The sequence below is a fragment of the Dromaius novaehollandiae genome, chromosome Z (genome assembly GCF_036370855.1).
Source record: "Dromaius novaehollandiae isolate bDroNov1 chromosome Z, bDroNov1.hap1, whole genome shotgun sequence".
NCBI lineage: Eukaryota > Metazoa > Chordata > Aves > Casuariiformes > Dromaiidae > Dromaius > Dromaius novaehollandiae.
The window spans coordinates 43662937-43684695 of NC_088132.1; the positions used below are offsets into that span (position 1 = coordinate 43662937).

Consider the following 21759-nt stretch of genomic DNA (forward strand, 5'->3'; position numbering starts at 1 on the left):
CCATATTTACTAAAAAATTAAGAACTTGTAAATTATGTTGGTTTCACCATTTTCTTCATGAAGTTCTTCAGGTTCAAAGTGTATGGCTTAAGGCGATTTGAGTTCTAAAAAGAAAGGTACAACAATTAATTTCTTCAAAATTAATTGGGCTGTGTATCATTCATACTGCAGAGACTTGTACTCATAGGTTACTTGAACTGGAAGTTTCTTTTTTTAAGCTAGTTATATATCTATAGGGATATTCCTACATGTTTCTTCAAGTGTACCACAGAAAACAGAGGGTTAGAAAACATCTGACACAGGGATCCTCACAAAAGCAGCTCAGACCAAAGGAATTACATGTTTTCTTGGTCACTGAGGTGAACAGGTTGATCTCAGAGGTCCCCAGTATGCAAAGTTGTAACACTGGACCTCAGGAAGTCTCTTTCTTATTGACAGGTTCTTTTGGGAAACTGGGGGAAGTGATGGAGGAGGGAGAAAAAGAGAAGGGAGCCAAAGACAATTCAAGGGGATTCTCAAACAAGGAGAGTATGCTGGCAGCTAGGTGAGACAAGTGTGTCAAACGAGTAGGGCATGAACCCCAGAGGCATGCTAAATGATGTACATTAAAGCTGGGAAATTCTTTAAGAGCTAGTTGAGTGCTTTGACAGACACTGCAGCACGTGCAGCTCCAGAAAGCTCTGTAGTCTGCGCTGGGATGAGCTGGAAGGCTGCACACCTCCTGGAGCCTACAGAAGCAGACAAGGGTGCGAGCAGAATTTGGCCCCATTTGACAACTGGTCTGGGTGAATCTTTTCAATCAGTCACTGAGGGACACAGAGAAAGTATCCTAAGCAAGGAGGATGTAAAGACTATACCTACAAAAGATCTGGTAAGGCTGATCATTAAAAAGGCAAATACAAAGGGAACTAAAGGCAGCCCTCATCTCTGCTTGGAGCCAAGTCTTGCTGGCAGCTCCAATGTAGTGCCCACTGTTATCTCTCCTGAGCAAATGAAGCAGACCATTGCTGAAAAAAATCAAACTATTGGCAAGTCACTATTTCAACTCCTGTGTTCCTTGTGGATGGGTCTCTAACCTAGAGCCTAGTCATTTTAGAGATCACCAGAAATTGAAGACTATGTTCTTACATTTTATCCTGTCAAGTCCTCAAAGACTGACTTCTCTAACAGGCTATATACCTGTACTTTCCTTGTTTCAAACTACCTAGACTGTTGAAATAGTTTTGCCCTTGCTTGGGAATGCTGTTGGTTCTCAGGGACAGACTCCACCAATACAGTCGCTACTAATGGAAATGGGGAGTCTGGAAAAGCCTGAAAAATTCTGTCCAGCTGGCAGAAGATGCTGAATCCAGATCTCTGGGGCATGCACAGCTCTTGGGTCCCAAGCTGAGCCTCACTTGGGCCTGACAGAGTACAGAAGTCCAAGTCCGAGGCTATGTTATTCCTTCCTGAAGGAAAGCTGAGGCGCAGTGTCCTGGAGCTCAGCTGAAACAAGCTTCAAGCTGATAGACCTCAAATTCAAAAGAGAAGCTGGGAGATGATCCAAGACAACAGTCCTGTCCGTGGCAGGGATGTGCTCTCTTCCAAGCAGTAAAGGCAACATGCACAACCATTTAGGGACAAGATCATCTTGCTCTATCAGAGGCAAAGGTCAAGGCAGAACTTTTGCTGGCAATTACATCACTAAAGAGAAAAACAAAAGAAAAAAGGCCAAGAGGCATTTAGCTGGCATGCAAAGAAAGGAGAAGGCAGTACACAAGAAATGGCCAAGTTAGAAATGGAAATAAAAATAGACTAGATACCTGAGAAGACCACAAGGTACTTACGGGGTCATGATTTGCAAGGTACACTGCTCCCTGCACCCTGCCTACGTGTGATGCACAGGGGGTGGCAGAGGTAAGCAGGGCAGATACCATTAGGGTTTAAGAAGTCTCTAGTTTTGTCATACCCATAACATGAGTGAGTTTATAGACTGTTAATCAAAGGGCAGCCCTTTAACACATTCTTCCCATTATATAGTGTCTCTTCCACTATGAATCTAAAGTTCTGAAATGTATTACAAAATATCCCATCTTTACAGTTCAAATAGCACCAAGTGTACATTTGATAAAGAAATAGTTATTTCATTTTCTCATTACCCACAGTGTTAGTAAATAATTCATACGAAAGAAGGAGAGTAATCTAAATAATACATTATTCCCACTACATAGAAATTCTGACAGACAAAAGCTAGTGATGCAACATATATCATAAATATTAATTAGTTCATAAAACCTGTATATTAAAAGACAGACAGATCCACAATTTAGGACTTTAATTTATAGTTTGTCTGCCTGAAAATCTCAGTATTTCCAAAGAAGAATTAAGCTTATTCTAGATCCTGTATTAAGCCTTTTTGTATATTCCCTCTTTTAGAAAATAAAATACCTTTTGCTAATTTTTGTTCTTGCAAATTCTTAAATAGATTATGATTCTTAAAAACATATAGTCAAATATTACAAGAGCAGAGAGGTTATTCTAAAAGGAATAGGACATCAAATTGAATCTCTGTATCATTATATGTAATTCTGAACTGTCCTATATAAAACTAGTCATCTCAGGTCAGATACCCTGTTAGATCCTTTACTGCACAATGTATTTTAGCACGCAAAAACAGAAGTCGAAGCAGTCATTTAAGAACCACCATCTCCTTGAATATTACATCCAATAAACGTATTGCAGAACGTATCAGGTAGTACTTATTACAGAAATTATCATTAAAGATAAGTGTGGAAAGATGTGGCAGCTGTCATGTTAAAACATGAAGTACCCAGGTATAGATCAAAACCAGCTAATTATATTTCAAAAAGGAAAAAATGACTTTACCAGTAGCTGTAATTAGTGGAATGGTAACTGTCCAGATGGTCACACTGATATTAATGAATTCTGGAGTAGGATGACCTTAGAAAGGTGTTCTTCAAAATGGATCCATATCCATTGCTGGCTTCAGATACATGTTACACACTTTCATGCTTTTTCTTGAAATTTCAGCTTTAAGATTATGGGGCTTTAAGTAATATGTGTATACACGTATCTTATGCTTATAGCTATAACTATTTGGTCCATGATCAACTAGCCCCAGACTGAAATTTATACTAATTGTCTTTGGTATTCATTATGAAGCTCTATCAGCACTTTGGGAAACAAACCTGTAAAGCGTCTATGAGTGTTCAACTTGTCACATGTAATTACACCATACTACATTAGTATTATGTACTTAAAAGCATTCAGTCTAATTATGGCTGAACTGATATTTTGACTGTATTTTCTAATAGCCTATTTGTTAATTTGCCCAGTGAAGTTACAAAAATAGCTTCCATTCTATTACTCTAAAATACACAGAAGGAGAAATGAGATTAATTCAAGACAGTAAAAAATTATTCTAGCATTTTACACCTGCTATTATTTTCTGTTATTTTAGCATGAGAGATCTCTTTTGTGAAAGAAGAGAAACCCATTCCCTTTCCATGTCCTGCACTCCCACATGTTAAGGTCTCTGCACTCAGTACCTATCTTCATCTGTTTGGCGCCTGTGAAATAAGATCGCATCTTTCATCAGCAGTGCATTTCACTACAGAAAATCCTTATTCCCAAATACAACTGATATATCAACCTTCTTAAAGACATTGTGTTTGCTTTTTCTTTTTCTTTTTTTTTTAAATTAGCTATGGTTAAGTGGTTAAGGTATTGATGACACTGAACACATCTCACAATAAGATTATCCTTTATTAGAGATCTTATATTACATTTCCCCCAAAGATATAAAACCTTCCAAGAGAAAATATCAAAACCCTTCAATTTAAATCAGTTTGTTTCAGAGACCATATGAGCAAGTAAAAACAAAGACATTTCAGATAAAGGAATGTAAAAAAAAAAAAAAAAAATTTCAGTACAGTTACAACTCTGATATGAGGAGTAATTACAAGGTTTTAAATCATTTCTTCTACAGCATTGTCTTTAAAACAATATTGGCTGAAAGTAAGGATGCTTGATTCTCTTAACCAGTAGTCAAAAAACCAGCAGTCAAAAAACCAGCAGCTATAAAATAGAAAAAATAAGGAATATGATGAAATTAGATGGCAAATGCACAGGAAAACAAGAACTTGAAATCTCTAATAGAAGTACAGCATAAGAATTCACAAGAGCTGCTGAAAAGCATCAACAGCCACATCTTGAACCAATCATGGTAAAATCTCTTATCAGACTATGGAGTTTTAACGTAGTTAAAGGTTTTAGGAAAAGACCCCAAATTGAAGGCTGTTCTGTTGCTGCATTAAAAAGAAAAAAAAAAAAGGCAAAATAATAGAACAAAGACTAAATCTGCTGGTTAAAGAAGATTCAGGCATCATGATTGTACAGCTGATTATAAAATAAAAAGACACAATGCTATGAAACATCTTTTGGAAGCAATTCCAACAGGCAACATATTTTAAAACTTTATTGCATCAAAATTTTACTGTTTAACAAAACTTAAAATAGAATTTTGAAAGCTCTCTTGCACAGAACACACGAAAGTCTCTGAAGTGTTTTAATTCTTAAGATGCAACAACATAAATGTTATTAGAACCTCCTGCTGGCAAGTCTACCAAGCTGTAAGTTCCAACAAAAAAGAATATGTTCAAATACTCTAACTAAGAAAACTTACAGTACATGTTTATTGCATGAAAACATCCATTTATTGGATCCATCTGATTCTTCAATTTATGGTTAGTGGTTCTTACGTTCTTGACATAACTTGCACCAGATCCTGCTAAATATTCCATTAATTACAAAACATACAGTAGATTGAGTTAAGTAGGGAAGCCTACACAATCCTGACAGAGATCCAGCCATGACAATGCATGAAATTAAAACTTTACTTTCATTTTCTTTAAGATTGCCTGTAGCTACAAGATATAATTTGATACACCGTGGAACAATAATGATCAAATTAAGTACAGTTGGCAGTATGAAGAGTTAGAAAATAGCACATCTTCTTATCAGTTGACTTTTCATGCATTATTATTAAAGAAAGAGTGACGTATGGAAAAATAAAGGTTAAACAAGAGATGGAAAGAAAAGGTATGAAGATAAAGAAAGCTCAGTAAAGGGGATCACACTCAAATGCATGTTTATATGTTTTAATTGTAAACAGTAGTTCTATGTAGGGAAATATTTTCCACACTCCAATGGCTTCGGCACTAAATGTGACTTAGCTAATACGTGAAAACAAAGCAAAAAGAGTAAGAATCTACTCTTCAGTAATGTGAACACTGGCAATGTTAAGTGAGGTTGCAGGTTTGAGAAATGATGTTTAAAATATAGGCACATGATTCTGAATGCACAGGTCATCACAGTCTGTGACACGCAAGCACGACTCATGATGGGTTTGCAAACTGTATCTTGCTCCCTATCAAATCTCTGCATCAAGTTGCAATTTCCTTGAAAGCAGCTGAATTTAGATTTTACAGTAATTCTTGATTTTTTTGTTGTTTTGTGATATGACATCATTTTAATACATTCAAATAGTCAAAATGTTCAGAAAAAGATAGCACAAACTTGGTGCAGGAGGACATAGATCAGAGTGTGGCCAGCATTGTCAAACAGGAGATACACAGTTTAAGTATTATATAAACTACCCTTCCCCAAAAACATTAACGTAGACACCAAAATTGTAACAAGACTTATCAAAAAATAAGGCACATTTATCTTGATATGGTAATCTTGAAATAGAAAACTCATTTCAGAGAACATCAATATCCAAATGAGTTTTGTAAAAAATCTTGTATTCATGACAATTACTGACATTTCTCATCATATATGATAATGGAATAATTGCACATATCCCAGTATGTCAAGTAACAAAATGGGAGTTTTATTAAACATTTTCAATGCAAAATTGTTTTGTAGATTCATGTTTCCCTAGTTACATAGTTCAAGCAAATGGTAGAAGCATTAAAGTCTACCATCACTTATCACAAGAACTGCAAGCTTTCATTCTACCACAATTCAAAAACCTCTTTTCTGTTGAATAAATTGAAATTAATTATGGAATAAATTGAAATTGTCATTTATGCAAAAGTTTGCAAATATTTGGACATTAGCTACTACTCAAGAATATTTTATTCCATTTTACTTTCAAGCTGCATCAGGGATTTCTATACTGAATTACTTGTACGTAAACTCATAAAGGATCAGCAAAACAGGTTGTTTAAAATCCAACCCCCCCCCCCCCCGAAATTAAAATAAGAACACCAGATACACCATCAGTTAGCATTTAACCTGAGATTTAATCTGTTGAGAGGTTAACATCCTTTGAAATTTCTTCACTTGTTGCATTAACTTATACTGATGTTGGTATTTCATGGAAGGAAAGAAAAAAAAAAAAAACACGTTGCTTGTAACATGGCTTTTCACTGTGTTGGTCAAAAAACTATAGAATGTATGTTTTTTCTCACAGTATCCAGAAGCTGGAATAACAATAATGTGCTTCTTATTGCACGTGAAACTTGGAGGAGATACAATTGCAGATTCCTCTTCTCTATCTGAGTATTAAAGCCAGATTTCATCTTAGCCGAATCCGGAACGTATTTATCTCCATAGAACTCATATTTATTTCACTTATATTTCTGGCATCTGGAGGTGAATGCATCAAAGATAAAGATGTGGGTGTAAGACTTTCCACGCTGAATTTATTAAAGAGTTTATGCACCTTTATCTGGAAAAAAATATATATGATTTAGAAAATGGAACACATACCTTAAAATTGACTTTAACTTAATCTTTAGCAATGATCCAAATCACACATTTCTTACAGGTAATAGCCCACCACATCTTACACCAAGGACACCAAATATTTCTAGATACCGTGTCTCAAATGCTATACACTAGAAAAAGCCATTTCAGGGAGTATTTGCTTTTCACATTTCAAAGCAACTAAATTAAGCTTAAATCAATAAAAAAAAATTAATGGAAATATTTGGACTAAATCTATTCCTGTTTCTACACACAACAGTCTCCTGTTAACAAAAATCCCAAACCTATTTCAAGATTTGATTATGACAGCAGTTATATATCACAACAATCTACAGCATATGCAACATGCTGATGTTTGCAATGATGCAGGTCATACAAGTGAGTAGGAGCAGACAAAGATATGCTGTAAGAGGTAACAGTTTTCAAAGTAGCAGTCACAGGACTTGTGAATATGTTAAGTAATACTATTCCGAGAACACACAAGAATTTGTAATTCAACTCTTTCTTTGATAAGCTTGTTTACATTACACTATTTGAAAATTATGTGAGGAATACTTATCAGTTACTTGAAAATAATATTTATGGGAAATTAGTAAAATTAGAACTCCAACCTAGACATTTACTTGCTGATGCTCACATGGTAATTTACACACAAGAAGTTTCATGTATTTATCAAAGGAAAGCACTATACTCAGCTTTCGAGATAAACATAATATCCTGAAATTATCACTCTTGAGAAATAGCTACTAAGATTGCAACCACAATTTGACTTTAATATCAATGTTTCTGCAAAAATTACATTGGAAAATATCCATAAAATGTCACTATACCTTTCCCTGAGTAGTAGAACAGAACAGACCCACGTCTCTGTTTGAAAATCTACAATCAAATCCTTTCCTGTGAAGGATCAGAGCAGCTTCATCAGATGGCTCAAAATCTGCCTGCAAATAAACAAGTTACTCAGAAAGTAACATAGTAAGCAAGACATTTTAGGATATCATAAGCTAATCATAAGCTTACAGTGATAGAGGCACTTACGCATCAAATAATGTTCAGCCTAGATTGAAGGGCCATACCTCTTTTAATGTTATAAGACTAAACATAAAAAGAGCTGAAGAGCAAAGTGATTTCAGACATACAAATTACTACAGAATATAAATTTAAGTTGTTAACCATGGAGCTCAAAGTCTGATAGATATATACATAAGTGCAGACTCAAAATTTAAGTGTAGCTTAAGTTGTTTGGTGTAGTTGTATTAATTGGTTTCCTAGATAAGTTACAAGGTAAAAACAAAACAAAATAGAAAACACATGATAATTACAATAGCCAGCTTTAATTATTCGTAGTGACTATCTTCCATCAAATTTTCAGTTTGCATATCTGGTCCCTAAAATCTTACTCAGCTTAAGGTCTACAGGAAACCAATACAAATATTAAATAAATTTTATGTTTGTAGATAAAATATATGTTGCTCTTGAGCCTCAATTAGCATCATACGGTAATCTACAATCTCAACTTTGTAGTTTGGACCAAAACACCAGAATCACTTAGGAAAAAATGGTCACAGGATACGCCATCATATTAATAATGGCATCTTGTTTTGATGTGTACTTCAGAAAAAGCCAGATGCTGGAACTGGCTGAGAAGCTGTTTATTTTTTTTACAAAAATTGTTTGTTTCATACTAAGAGATAAGAAGGGATAAGAAATCAATCATACAGGAAGAATAGCAGAAAGGAAGTTGTTCTTCACATTGCATACATTTCCATTTAAGGAAATACATTTTAAGTATTCAGCACTTTCCCTAAGCAGTAGCTGGTGCTTAGGGAAAAAACTGTTTTCACATCACACCCGGGAGAAAACTGCCAGTTTTCCAAGGCAAGCTATGGCAATAAGCATTAAGCTTTATATTACGCTTTAACCCTTGGAAGTGTAAGGCATAAGAGATGTCTTAATCAAATATGATTCACGTCCAAACCCATCTCCTCTTAGTAAAGGAGGCTGTGGAACCAAAACCAGCTTACTTGAAACACAGTATGACACAGTCTCATTGTACTACAAATTCACAATATTAGTTACTCATCGAGATGATAAAAAGTAGTAAGTTGATAAACTTAATGTCTCTGTTTTAAGTTCCTCATTTCAAAATAGTAAAAATGTACTCAACTGAATTTGGGCTTGAAATGAGATACTTATATAAATCAATGGCTGGTGAAAACTTTGCATAGTTTGCAAGGCATGAATGAATCTCAATTTGGTTTGAGAAGGTTTTTCTAAACAAAATGGTTAAAAAAACCTAATATCAGATTATTAATTAGTGAATTGAGTTCATCAGCAGCATAGTTAAACAGGTTTACAGCACTTTATATCCTCAAGGGTTGAAAATTTTCTACATTGTTTATTGGAACAGTAGAACCATTTTCTACATTAAATAAGGTAATTACGATGACGTAACAAAATTAGCTTCAGCTATCAACTGTGAAATACCAGGCTTGGTTTTTACTGTCATTGATGTGACATATAGCTGAAATAAAGCACTGCACTTAAAAATACACATTTTTATGCACACAAAATAATACTGTCTGCCTAAACATCAGATTAGTGGAGTATTAAAATTCATACTGCAAAAGCCTGACTTCCTATGAGGGTAAAGCGATGCTAGAAATGACAAGCCAGTCATGGATATCAACACTTTCTCTATATCCAGTGGAATCATCTTGTAGTCATCTGCATAATAAATGCATTTCAAATAACAGCATGACTATTTCAACTCTTCAGTTTTTCAAAATGAAATATTATCCTAATTAAGATTCAGAATGTTTAAAATAGGAAGTTATTAAATAATTAACAAAATGTTTAGGAATAGAGCTCTGCCAAGTATAAACGTCTGTGATATAGCAGTCAACCATTCAGACTTCCCAAGACTTTATCATGCACATAGCACCCACGTGTAAAGAATTACGCTGTTTTAACTTATTATAAAAAGAGATGCAAGACATAGCAAGTTACTATGGCCTCTGCATCTGCTTTTACTTACCTCTTCTTATACCATCTTTAGGTAAATTAGATTAAGTGTACACAAGCCTAAGGGAACGTCTCAGTGAGTATGAACCTAATTTACCTCACGTATACCTTCTAAACTTGGCTATAACCATATGAAAACCTATACCAATTTTCAACAAATGCCAATATCCTTAATCCTATAAAACTTCACAGGAATGTCATATGACAAAAATTCCCAAACTACTGTACAATCAAATCTCTGACTGCCTTTCTCAGAACAGCTGCCAAGGCTTGATTTGATTTTGGTCTCTCTGAAAAGTTTAATGTTGTCCTCACATGGGCGTCCTAGATGGAAAAAATTTTTGCTAGGCTGCCTCAGAAGCAGTATCTCAGGACAACATTGCTAAGATTTTGATGACAAAATCATTTAAACATTACTGATTACTATGAGCTAACAGACATGCATTAAAAAGTTTAAGCAACAGGACAAAAATATGTATTTATATTTAGCATAAAAGAACAAATGAAGTCAATTTTTAAATTCTAAGGCCCAGTCTATTTATTGTAGGTAAAACTTGTGTCAGCCAATTTAAAAACTAGGGTTTTATTAAAAATGTCTTCAATTTTCATCTTCCCAAGGCATTGCACTCTTCCATGACAGGATCACATATCTTACAACAGTAAAAATTTTTCCCTCTTTGAGGGGAACAATTTAAATGGAAACAAGGAATTCCCTTACATTTTTTCTCATTTATGCTTTAATGCACTCCCATGCATTCTGATTTCTGCCTTAAATCATAATAGTCTATTTTAATTTGATGCCCTTTTTCTGTGAAATTGTAATTACACAATCTCTAGAAAATCAGTTCCAACAGCTAAAGCAGTGTAGAAGTTTACATTTCTGTAGAAATTGTATTGTGTCAATTAATAAGAATTATGACATTTGCCACTCATTCTTGGAAGATGGAAAAAGGAAGAAGGAAATGAGGAGAGAACTAAGGAGGTCATTTTGGCATGGAAGAAATTCACTGCAGGGCATAGCTCTACTTTTGCTGTGGAAAAGAACTGTTCTTGTCTATAATGACAGTTCACCTAGTGTACAACTACTAGTAATTTTCCCTTTGAAGTGCACAAACTAATATCGCAAACCCAAGAGCTGTCATGACACTCGAACAATGACCAGCATGGAGCTGCAAGCTTTCAGTTCTTGCAGAATTACAAAAGCTAATCATTACACTGCAGTTTAGGAAGGTAAATTGTGAATTTTGTATATAATACGAGGAAAATATTTTACTGGACTGTATTAATAAGCTGTATCATATGTTTGCTCATTAAAATAGTAATTTGACTTACCTTTGATTGGATTGTCCTCAGATTAACTATATGCACGTCACAAGGCATGGATGACATGAGTGGGGAAAAAGTATTTAATATCTCAGGGACACCTAAATCTGCATAAGTTGTCATTGGAATTACAGGATGATTTATGAAAACAGAAGTTATATGGCTAAGGAGTGAGGGAAAACTGACTGATGATTTCTCTTCATTCTGCAAAATACCAGAGAACATATTTGTAAAAACAAGTTAATACATCAACATGTCTAAATTTCTAAACCCATTTATTTTACATATGATTCTATTAACTTAATACAATATTTTAATTTATAGACTGACCATTTAATTACTTCTGGAAACTTCTGATCATCTGCTAATTCTATTTTCCAGTACTAGGAGTATCTACTGCTTTTACAAATCATTACTACGTCTTTCAAAATGATCCTAAGAACATATCTCCATTTACATTATTGCTCAGTTTTCAGTGTTATAGCTCAAATATGTAACCTAGAAAACATCTTTGCCCTCCAGCCTCCTAATCAAAAACTACCTGTAATGGGTTACTTATCAACATTTACTGTTAGCCCCTGCTGCTCACTCCTCTCTTGCTTTGTGCTGTCAACCTATTTGTCTTCAACAAGGTTGGAAATTTGTTAGGAGGACCTACTGTTTGAAAATGGAAGGCTGACTTTTGGGAGGGTTGGTGGCGAGGGGGCCTGAAACATCTCACTTGAAACTTAGTATATTTGACAAATTTTAAGAAAGAGTCACAAATTCCCTGTTCACTGGCCCTGCAGTTCTCAAGCACCTGATCGGAGAGGTCAGATAATTGCCCTAGAGCTGGGAGCTTAAAGTCTCACCTAGTTGCTTAGTGAAAAAAATTATCAAATTCACTCCTGATGTTACCAGTCTGCTTTTCAAGATTGTCATCTTTTCTAAACAGCTCCAGAGCATAAAGGGTCTCTTGTTCTGGGTACTCTGAAATGCTGCATATATACTACCAGCTTCTATCACTGGAAGTGCTCTGAACAGAATAGTAGTGTGAACTTGAAAACAATTTAATAATGCTTCTGTTTTCCACATGGAAAACTAAGCTATCATTTTTAGTACATTTGGTAACATAGGGGAAAATGACTTACGGCAACAGTGCTACCTTCATCAAACAAGAGTAAGCTTGACTACTACATCCTCAAAAGAGCACCTGTGCATGCGGAGGCATTTGAGCCCTGGCCGTGCCTACTAGCATGATTTGAAACAGAGCTGGCAGAAGTGATTTTGATACATTCAAGACCAAAACAAGAATTCCTGTGACCGCTGCTTTCAGAAAAGAGCGTTCTGCTCAGCTGCAACATGAAATTCAGCATTGTGTAGTAGAGCTCTGTGGGCAGACGTCAACATTTTATCTCTTTTCTCACAAGCAGAAGAATTCCTGCATAACAGTTCTGTTACCTAGACCTAAAATGGTTTAGAAAAACTGTCACTCAAAATTAGAATATAATATAAAAATAATGCTGTGTTTAGATGTGCAACTTTATTACAGGCATAAGCGTTCTACTTGAGCATTATCCAAAATTCAAACTTTGAAAAGGTGCACTAAGACTTGGGCAGAGATTTTATCTTGAATCTTGTACTCTCGGTCCTGGAACCAGAGTCAATTTCTGGATGTCTGCACCAACAGAAGTGCAGTCATTTCTTCCCAGGGGAGGTAATTCAGTGGATCTACATCTGTAATAATGGCAGGCACCTTGATAGTCAAGTATGTATCAAAAGCTGCCAGAAAACCCAAAATGGAAAAGCAAGTTTTTGCAAATATTGCAAAGATAATGCTAATACAGAAGATTCAGAAGGGACGCTTCAAATCCCACTCTCCTCCTACGTACACCACAGCCATAAAAAGGATGGGAGCGTGCCTCTCCCCTGGCAGTCACGCGATCCAGAATTTAAAGGGGACTCTACGGGAGAGATAGAAGGGAAGGTTTTGAATGTATAGACACCACATTTGGAAGAACAGTTAGTCTATATGTACATTCACCATGTGGGTGGCTTTCAGCAGTACCTTGCTGTTGCTAAGACAGAATCCCACAGTCTCCGTCTGACTGAAGTACTGCTCTCTCAAAGAGGAATTATTTCCTCAACTTCAGTGAGAGCGTTTAGCACTAAAAGCGTGAATGGAGCTCTACTGGCAGCCGTACAAACGTTATGTACCAGCAAGATTCTGACAGATGCCAGTGACAGAGCTGAGTGTTAGCTTAATGAGCTCTAATCAAAGCACACAGTTCCTTTCTAAACTACCTTATAGTATGCTCATATAGTTGGTTATCCAACTGGAAATCCTCTGTGTTGAAATACAACCCCCTTGAATGACTGTGCAATAGATGTAAACAAATCTTCATATAGGATCTTTCCTTATCGTCAAAAATAAGGTGAGTAATTCTAAATTTTCAGTCTTGGGGAAAAAAACCAAAACAAAAAACAAACAAAAAAACCCTCCAAACACTCTAATATAACCCTGAGGTTACAATTTGGAACAAGTTCTAGAAATGGCTTCATCTATAAAGAATGCTCTAGAAGAACACAGCATATGGGCTTGAATCTCCTTTGTCCTTGTAGCAGAAGTAAGAGCTGTTTTATTGATAAATGGAGGATAGAACATATTAAAAAAAAAAGACTGAAAGGATTTTCTGGTAAGAATTTTAATTGAGGACCAGGGCTCCTTAATTAGAGGGAAAAACACTAATTAGACTCTTCAGAAATCATTTAGTAACAGAGTGGAAGAGAGAAATGGAAAACACTGTAGAGAAGAAAGTAAAGCTGAAACAGCTGATAATTGGACTTTAATCGAGCTAATGGAGAAACAATTAGCTTTTCAACATACATAAGTACTCTAAAGTTTCCAACACAGATGTAAGGATAGGAAACTGGGGCAGACATGAACATCAAATCACAAATTTTGACAGTTTAGTCCTTCTCTAGACAGTTTTCTGCTATGAAGCAAAACAGCCCTACTCACAAAAGAAATTTAATTCTAACTCCAAAAGCATTCAAACTATCTTATCAAACATGCTGAAGTGTGGATGGTGACTTTGCATTTCAGGACATTCAAACAAAATCTGGAGAAAGATGGAGCTCTGGGCCTGCTGAATCAAGGGAGGCAGATCAAGAGATTCTGATACTAAATCACCTGAACTAGTCTTGAAGGAAGTCTCTCACTCCCCCTTATACTGCATGACATAAGACTCAAAAGAAACACGTTTATCAACTCTCACAATCATAGGTTCAGAAAAACAATTGGCAGCACTCTCAGAGGAAGAGCATTTCTGGACTAAAAATTCTGATCTCTAGAGTAAGATGACTCTTCAGAGCATCTCTAGTCCCAAAGCATGGAGCTACAACATGATTAAATCTCTCACAGTCATAATCTAGCAACTGACAGCAACTGAGGTTGTCAGCCAAGGAACTCAAAGCTTCCAAAAACAGATCTAGAAAGGCAAATTTGGTTCTCTTCCCAAGATCCAAAGATTGACAATGTGTCTGCACAGTTAAGGAGATGCTGCTTATATGTGCAAAGCCTGGCTGGGTGATACTGTGCTAGCTTGCTTATAGGTGAGAAACAATGGCTGACAACACCAACCATGTGAATATGTTGTCCTACAACACACGACAAAAACAGGTGACATGTAAGGGCAGCTGCCTTAGCTTTAAAATACATATATTCTTCCCTGAGAGGAAAAGTCTTGAATCCCTGACCATATAGAGCATTCCCCACTTGAGGAAGGGGATGTCTGTAAATAGGCAGACAGTAAGAAAATTGTACAACATTCTTGCACAGACATTAAGCAGTAAAGTGTTTCAAGTTGGTTGCAATCTTCACATGCAAGACTGCCTGGGTCTTACCTCATCAAGTGGAAAGCAGATGCATTTTCTTCAAATTCAGCTAATTACACATTCTAATACAAAAACCATGGACCAAGTCTGGAATTTTCTGAAATTTTGGATCCTTCACTAGAAGATCCTCCAGATAAAGATACAGCATCAACCCTTTTCATCTGATGTCAATCTCTGGAGCCAGAGATTGTGCGTAGGCGAAAACTTTTGGTGCTTTTGAGAAGGTAAACAGATACTATATAGTGGGGTTTACACCCATAGTGAAACAAATACCGGTTAGATACTGAGGCAGACTGGAAGAAGGGATCTTACAGGTTGAAAACATTTAAATCAATCCTTCTTCAGAAGCAATGGGATTATTCACACCAAAGTCACAGTTCTGAATTTAATTTTTTTGAAAAAGGATTTAGAGCTCCTTCAATCTCGAACAGACCTCCAAACTTCCAGCCTTTTTCATAAAGGGAAAGCATTAATAGTAACAGCTTTTTTTCTTCTGAGGTGAATAATTCTCTCAAGACTGCAAGGTTGATGTAACCAAGTGTCAAAAGAAACACTGTCCCACCTCTTGAACCAGCTTTCATACTGGCTAGTGGTTGTAGAGAAACACTAAGACTGAACAGAAATGAAGAAAGGTGATGGGCAGACCTTCCCTGAGCAGTGGGATTCAGAACACTTAAGATCTTGAAGCTGCACAAGAATTTTCAGAAGAATTATCTTCCTTATGAAAGCCTGAAGAAGCCTTTTTAATGGAACAAGTCCTCTACAATGAATCCCACTCTTTCAGGGAAGCCTGGTGAAACCGCAGCCAGAAATGCCAGCCACAAGTGTGACTGCTGAACAGGCAGCTATCCTGAAATCTTAAGGTGGCTATAAACAAGAATACTGATGCCAAGTTATTTTCTGTTATAGAGGAGCATCAAAGTCTTTCCTGAAATCCTGGGGCAAAAATCCTGAAAAAGAAATGATTAGATCTGCCTGAACAGTTCATGTATATGTTTTGTCAACACGGAAATATTCATCACTTATTTTACAGTTTTGCATATCAAAGCATAAACTATTTCAGCAATACGTTTCAAGTTCTTTATTGAAAATCATGCTCTAGAATGCTTAGCTTTTTTGATAGCTGTTGAAGTGACCAGCAAAGGAAGACTCAGATGAGCAGACAAAAAACTGATCTCCTCTGGGAATGGGATATTTTCTATCAATTCATTTGGAGGCTGCTACATAAGAGACACGTTTCTGCCACACTAAATAAAAGGGGTCCCTAAGGGCTCATTATGTAGGAAATAAAAACTCTTAGGCATTGTAAAATATCCACAAGGTTTTGAGCTAGTTCAGAGTAACTCTAAAATCCCCTTGGAGTTTCTGTACTGTCTGTAGCTGGCACTGAGACTGCAAGCGAGTAATCTGTGACTGTCAGAGGTAGTCAAATCCAGTGGACTTTGGACCCAGGAGAGTTTTCCTTCATAATATGCTGGAGCCGAATTTGGTGGTCTCTAAGACCAGGAGATTCCTCTCATCCCACTCAGACAGATGAGAGGCTGCTGTGGTTCTGCATTCCCAGGTCCACACAGTAGCAAAGCTGAGCATGTATTCCCAAGAGGTTCACGTATGCACACACACGTGTCACACGCTTGGCCAGCCACACAAACAGAGAGCAGTGCTTTTACTCGCACTCCCTCCCCCCTGCCCCACGCACACAGAGTGCTCAAATAAACATGATCAGGAGGGACAATCTGATCTTGATCGTCCTCTCCAGCTGATCATGACCAAAGTTCACTAGTCAAACACCATCATTTTCTTGATTCACAAGCACACTCAACATTCACTAATCCCTCAAATATTAGTGTAGACTTTAAATCCATCTGATACCCAGGCCTCGACCTTAGGCTTCTTAACCAGTCACCAGCTCACACTTTGAGTCCTTCCAGATGCTGGCCTCCTACTTGTCAGGTTGAAGTTTGTTAGCAGTTAACACACACATGCGCGCGTGCACACAGAGTAAGGGTGCCTCCAACAAAGAGTATCCAGTCCCACAGGTCCCTCAGATGCATTGTCTCTCTCTCCAGTAGCTGACACCCAGAACTATTATTCCACTTGCTTGCTAGTCTGACTCAAGTTGACTAAATGGTTTGCACAGGTTCAGAAAAGGCAGAGCACTTGCACAGAAGCAGAATTTAGTAAGAATACAGGACAGACTGTGGGTCTGTCCTCGGTCAGAAAATCATGCCTAGCAGCAGGCTTCTTGCATGTGACCAGACCCTCTTATTCTCCTTTCCTGTTTTCCCACACTTGTTCCTCCTTGATACACCTTGATCCTTCCCTATGTCCCTTCCCCTGAACATCCCGTAACAAAATTCTCTTCCTCATCCACATCTCCTAATAAGTCCAATACCCCTTTAGGCAACAATCCCCCTAGTACACATAAAGTGTTTTCTTTTGAGATATTTTGTTGGGCTGGACACCAGAGACAATCTAGTTTTTCTGCCTTGATGGACTCAGGCATAGCCAACTCAGTTTGTACCACTCCTCCCTGGTTAGGTTACTTCGGTCTCTCCATCTATCATTGTTCCTTTTATCATTGTCAGGTCCTTGTGTTAAATTTAATTAGCATTTAGTCAGATTCTGTGACTGTGATGATGTTCTATAAATCAATTGTATGGGGATTTGTTGGTCTACAGAAGAGTGTAAATAGCAAGGAAAGTAACTGGCCATCATGACCATCAACACACTCGTACTTATTGAGATTGACAAATATGTAGCCATCAGTACGGCTGGATGAAAAGGACCAAAAAGTAGGTGAACAGCAGGATACATTTTTCTTAATGATAGAAGTATTTTATTTTAGTTCTAGCCTCTATCATCCAATATATTTTTTCTCCTCTGATTCTTCTTACAGTATTCACATTGTTAATAATGGTGCAGGAAAAAGGAGGACGGACTTAATGTCCAAAGAAATAACCAATGTCATAGTTGTGGAAGGGACAGAGTGCTAAATTTTCTGTTTCTCCATCCCTGACATATAAACCTTGTTGACTGGGAAGAGCTTGAGCTGCCCTGGATGATCACAGAACCCAGGGATCAAAAATTTTCTGGAGCTCTTCTTAGATGAGGAAGTAGCTCAATGAAACAATGACAAAGACAGAGGCTACACAATATCTCCAAATTTCTGTCTGCTGCAGATGAGCCCAGAGGGGCTATCTGCATTGAAAGTCCCTTGCTGCTGATGGAGATTGCTTTTTCCATATTCAAGGAAATAATCCCTTTAGGAGTTACTTCACTGCAGAATACAAGGAGAACCACCCTGCTTAGAGCATCTATCCCTCCTTTAAGGGGGGCTCTCTCCTACTGCCACAGCTTGCAGGAAGAATGAGGCCTTTAAGATGAAGTGGTGATACAGTATAGTTTAGAATTAAGATCTCAAACTGTACAAACTCAGGTAAGTTGCTGAAAGACCTAAGCGAAGCATACCCTCCCATTTTGGTGAATTATGTGGGCTAAAAGTAGATGAGACCAAGCTTCAATACTAAGTATACTAGGTGAAGTAAAATATTTTCCATATAAACAGAGCTGGCAGACAAGTGCACACAATATGAAGACAAATAAAAACTAACAAAGGAAATGGTAAGTAATTCACTGTAGAGATGTACATACCAGGAAACTGAAACACAACTGCAAGCCCAGCAATCAGACTAAGGCAGTCCTCTTTACTACCTATTTCACTATGAGCCATCTATAATGAGTGGCTGCTGCCCTGTTACGAAATAAGAATATTTGCTCCTTACAGCTTTGACCAGTATCACATGATTGGAGCTTGGAAATAAATTTGTCTTTAATTAGAATCTTTCTGCAACACACCTTTATCACAGTGCCAGAGAAAAACACTATTTGAAAAAAATTAAGCTGTAAGGTACACTGGTATAAAAATGAGGAAGGTGTTGGCCTGAAAACAGGTAGCATTTGTAGATAAAAGACAACAGTGTGAAGGAGTTCTCAAGCACCAAACTTCCAACGTAAGAAATACAGTATCATCTATGTAGCAGTAATAATAATCATAATAATAATGTAACTATAGTTTTTAAGCAAAGTTGCAAAGAAATAACACATACCTGAATCTCTCTTCAAATGAAATAGAAACAATAGGTGCATATTTCTTACTAAATTTACATGGCAAGGCTCTACAGATAATGCGTTGTGTTGGGGGGGCGGGGGGGGGGGAGAGGACAAAAGTTTCTTATTCTGAGGTCACCAAAAAAAACCTCTCAAAACTAAGATTCTGTATACATTTGAAGATTTCACTATGGTAGTCATAACTGAAATCCAACCATTATACTGTTGGAGGCTGTCACACACGGGCTTGAAAATGCTTCTCACTGGAAGTGGTTAAGTAAATGACAGGTTTCTGCTTCTTCAAGACATGGAGTTAATTAGCAGTTGATTGTTACTCTGCCTTAGCAAGCATACATAACTACTACCTAGAATATACATATACATTATAAAAATGCACACCACAGGTGGCAAATGCAATTCAGTCATCAGACGCAAATGGCTACATCATCAAGCATATAGTTTCAGAGAAAATCGTTACTGATAGATATTTAATAAGAAAAAAAGAATAGTCTTATGTGGTGGAAGAAAAAGAGTTGTATTAGCCAATTGCCACATATTTGCAATTTTATTAACTGTCTGTATCATCTTTTTTCTAAAGACCCTCCCCCCAAACCACAGAAGCTATCTGAGCCAGTGAATACTGGCCCATTGCTAGAGACTGGGCTATAAATTCTGTTATATGAATTAAGCAAGTCAAGGCAAAGTATGAAATAGAAGCATGAGGAAGAAAGTGGGTGTGTGGAATCACATCCTTTTCTCCAGCTATGTCATTGGTGAAAAAAAGATATTATCCACTTCCTACAAATCCTAAATTATTCATACCCTTAGATCATTATTGCTGCAACACTAAAATTCAAGAGCCAACAAACAGGCAACATGAGGACTAAGGACTTAGTGGAATACAGGCTACTTGAATATGCTAGTGATTATTACAAACTCTGCCTTCCTGCTGGAGGGGTCAGTCATGCGCCTAAACACATCCATGTTGCTTGATTCTGCCATTAAAATGTACTGTTCAAGGAAGAGGTGGGGAGGTGGGGAAAGAAAAAAGGCATTGCAGAGATGTAAATGAAAAGAAATTTTTGGTTGATATTGCCATAACCAAAAAGCCCACAGGAATTACTCCAAAGTGATGCACACTTATTTTAATTCATTCTTAAAGAATTGAATATCCTAGACTTCACAGTCTCACCTTTTACAGGAAAGTTTCCCAAAGAGCAGAAAAATCCTGTTCTCCAGAAAAGTTTTTGAGAAGAGACAGAATGAAATATTTTGGAATGCACTGTAGAAAAAGCTTGTGCTGGCAAAGATGCAGTCAAAGCAATCAAAGGTCTCTCCTGTAATTTCTATGGCACCTTAAGTCAATTACAAAATAGATCTTTACTACAAAATTAAGGTCAGTGTATGAATCACACTCTGCAGCCCATTACAGATTTAAACTGCATATAATTTCTTCACAGTTCTTCTGACAGGGCTATTATTAAACTATTATAACAATTACCCTCTGAGTAACAACACAATAAAATATACATATTTGTACATTTAACAAACAGAGAAAAGGCAAGTACTACCCTTCCTTATTTTAATAGATCTCAAATAATTACATGGATCAGAAAATATTACTGATATTCAGATAGACGTATTTTGAAAAACAGAGTGCTGGAACAGTCCGAGAATATAGCAAAGTGGAATTCCCGACATAGCACCAGAAAGATAATGCATCTTTACTCAACACATCTGAAGTGCTTTACTCCTGAGGGATGTGCACACTGTGCTAAGGGAGCAAAGCAGTTGGGCCAACACCACCTCTTCGACTGCACCTACTCCCCCTCACTGCTTATCCCCCTTCTTTTCAAGTCCCTGCAAGAGTGTACAAATACCAGCTGCCCTTACTGCCTGACTCTGCAGGCATTTAAAACTCTTACAAGCTCAGCAGGAAGGGTCAAGAGAAGGAGATTAGATGCTGGAACCCAGGGACCCAAAAAACCTCAAAGACTTCTGACCCTACCTGGTACCCTACCAGGTAGCATGCCATTGCCTTCGAAAGAGTCTCACCCAACTTGCACAGAACATGTCTAAAAGAAAAACCAAACCAAAACAAAAACATCCACCCACCCACACACGGGAGGCGAAGTGGCTTTTAATAAGAAAAGGCAGCTACAGTGATGATGCCTGAATGAGATCTCCAAACAAGGTGGTAAATATATACGCAAAGCATTTTACTAACCAGATAATCCTCAAAGCAGTTGCTTAGTCTGCCTTTAATCTAATAGAGGTAGCCTCAAATTACTTTCCACATTACTGCTTTAGTTTTCTAAAATGAAACTTATTGTCAACCCCACTTACCAAGCACTGTTTCAGTTTGCAGAGCCATTTCAAGTGTGCATGGACTAGTTTTCTTTCAGAAGGAATTAACCCACAAGCTCCCCTGCAGGTACGCACCAAATATGTTCTAAACTTTCACATCACCATTTGGGTCTGAATCAACAACTGATTCTTTGGAGAGTGTTAAGTGTATTCTGACATAAAAACAGACCTGCTTTGAGCAGGGATTGGACTAGGAGGGATAGGACCTCCTGAAGTCCTGTCTAGCCTAAATTATTTTATGATTCTATGAAAAATATCCACACTGCAAACAGTGTAGATGCAAGC

The 21759-nt window shown here is 37.1% G+C and overlaps 1 protein-coding gene across 1 annotated transcript in view; it reads right to left on the reverse strand.

Annotated features, from left to right (window-relative positions):
- Positions 1-3746: 3746 nt before the first annotated feature.
- LOC135325064 (alpha-mannosidase 2-like) overlaps positions 3747-21759 on the reverse strand; it is a 125631-nt gene continuing 107618 nt past the window's right edge. The window contains exons 20-22 of the mRNA XM_064502500.1: positions 11131-11325; positions 7605-7715; positions 3747-6736 (exon numbers count right to left, since the gene is read on the reverse strand). Of these exons, the coding sequence (XP_064358570.1) occupies positions 6584-6736; positions 7605-7715; positions 11131-11325 (459 nt within the window). The 3' untranslated portion in view covers positions 3747-6583. The remainder of the gene's footprint in view (positions 6737-7604; positions 7716-11130; positions 11326-21759) is intronic.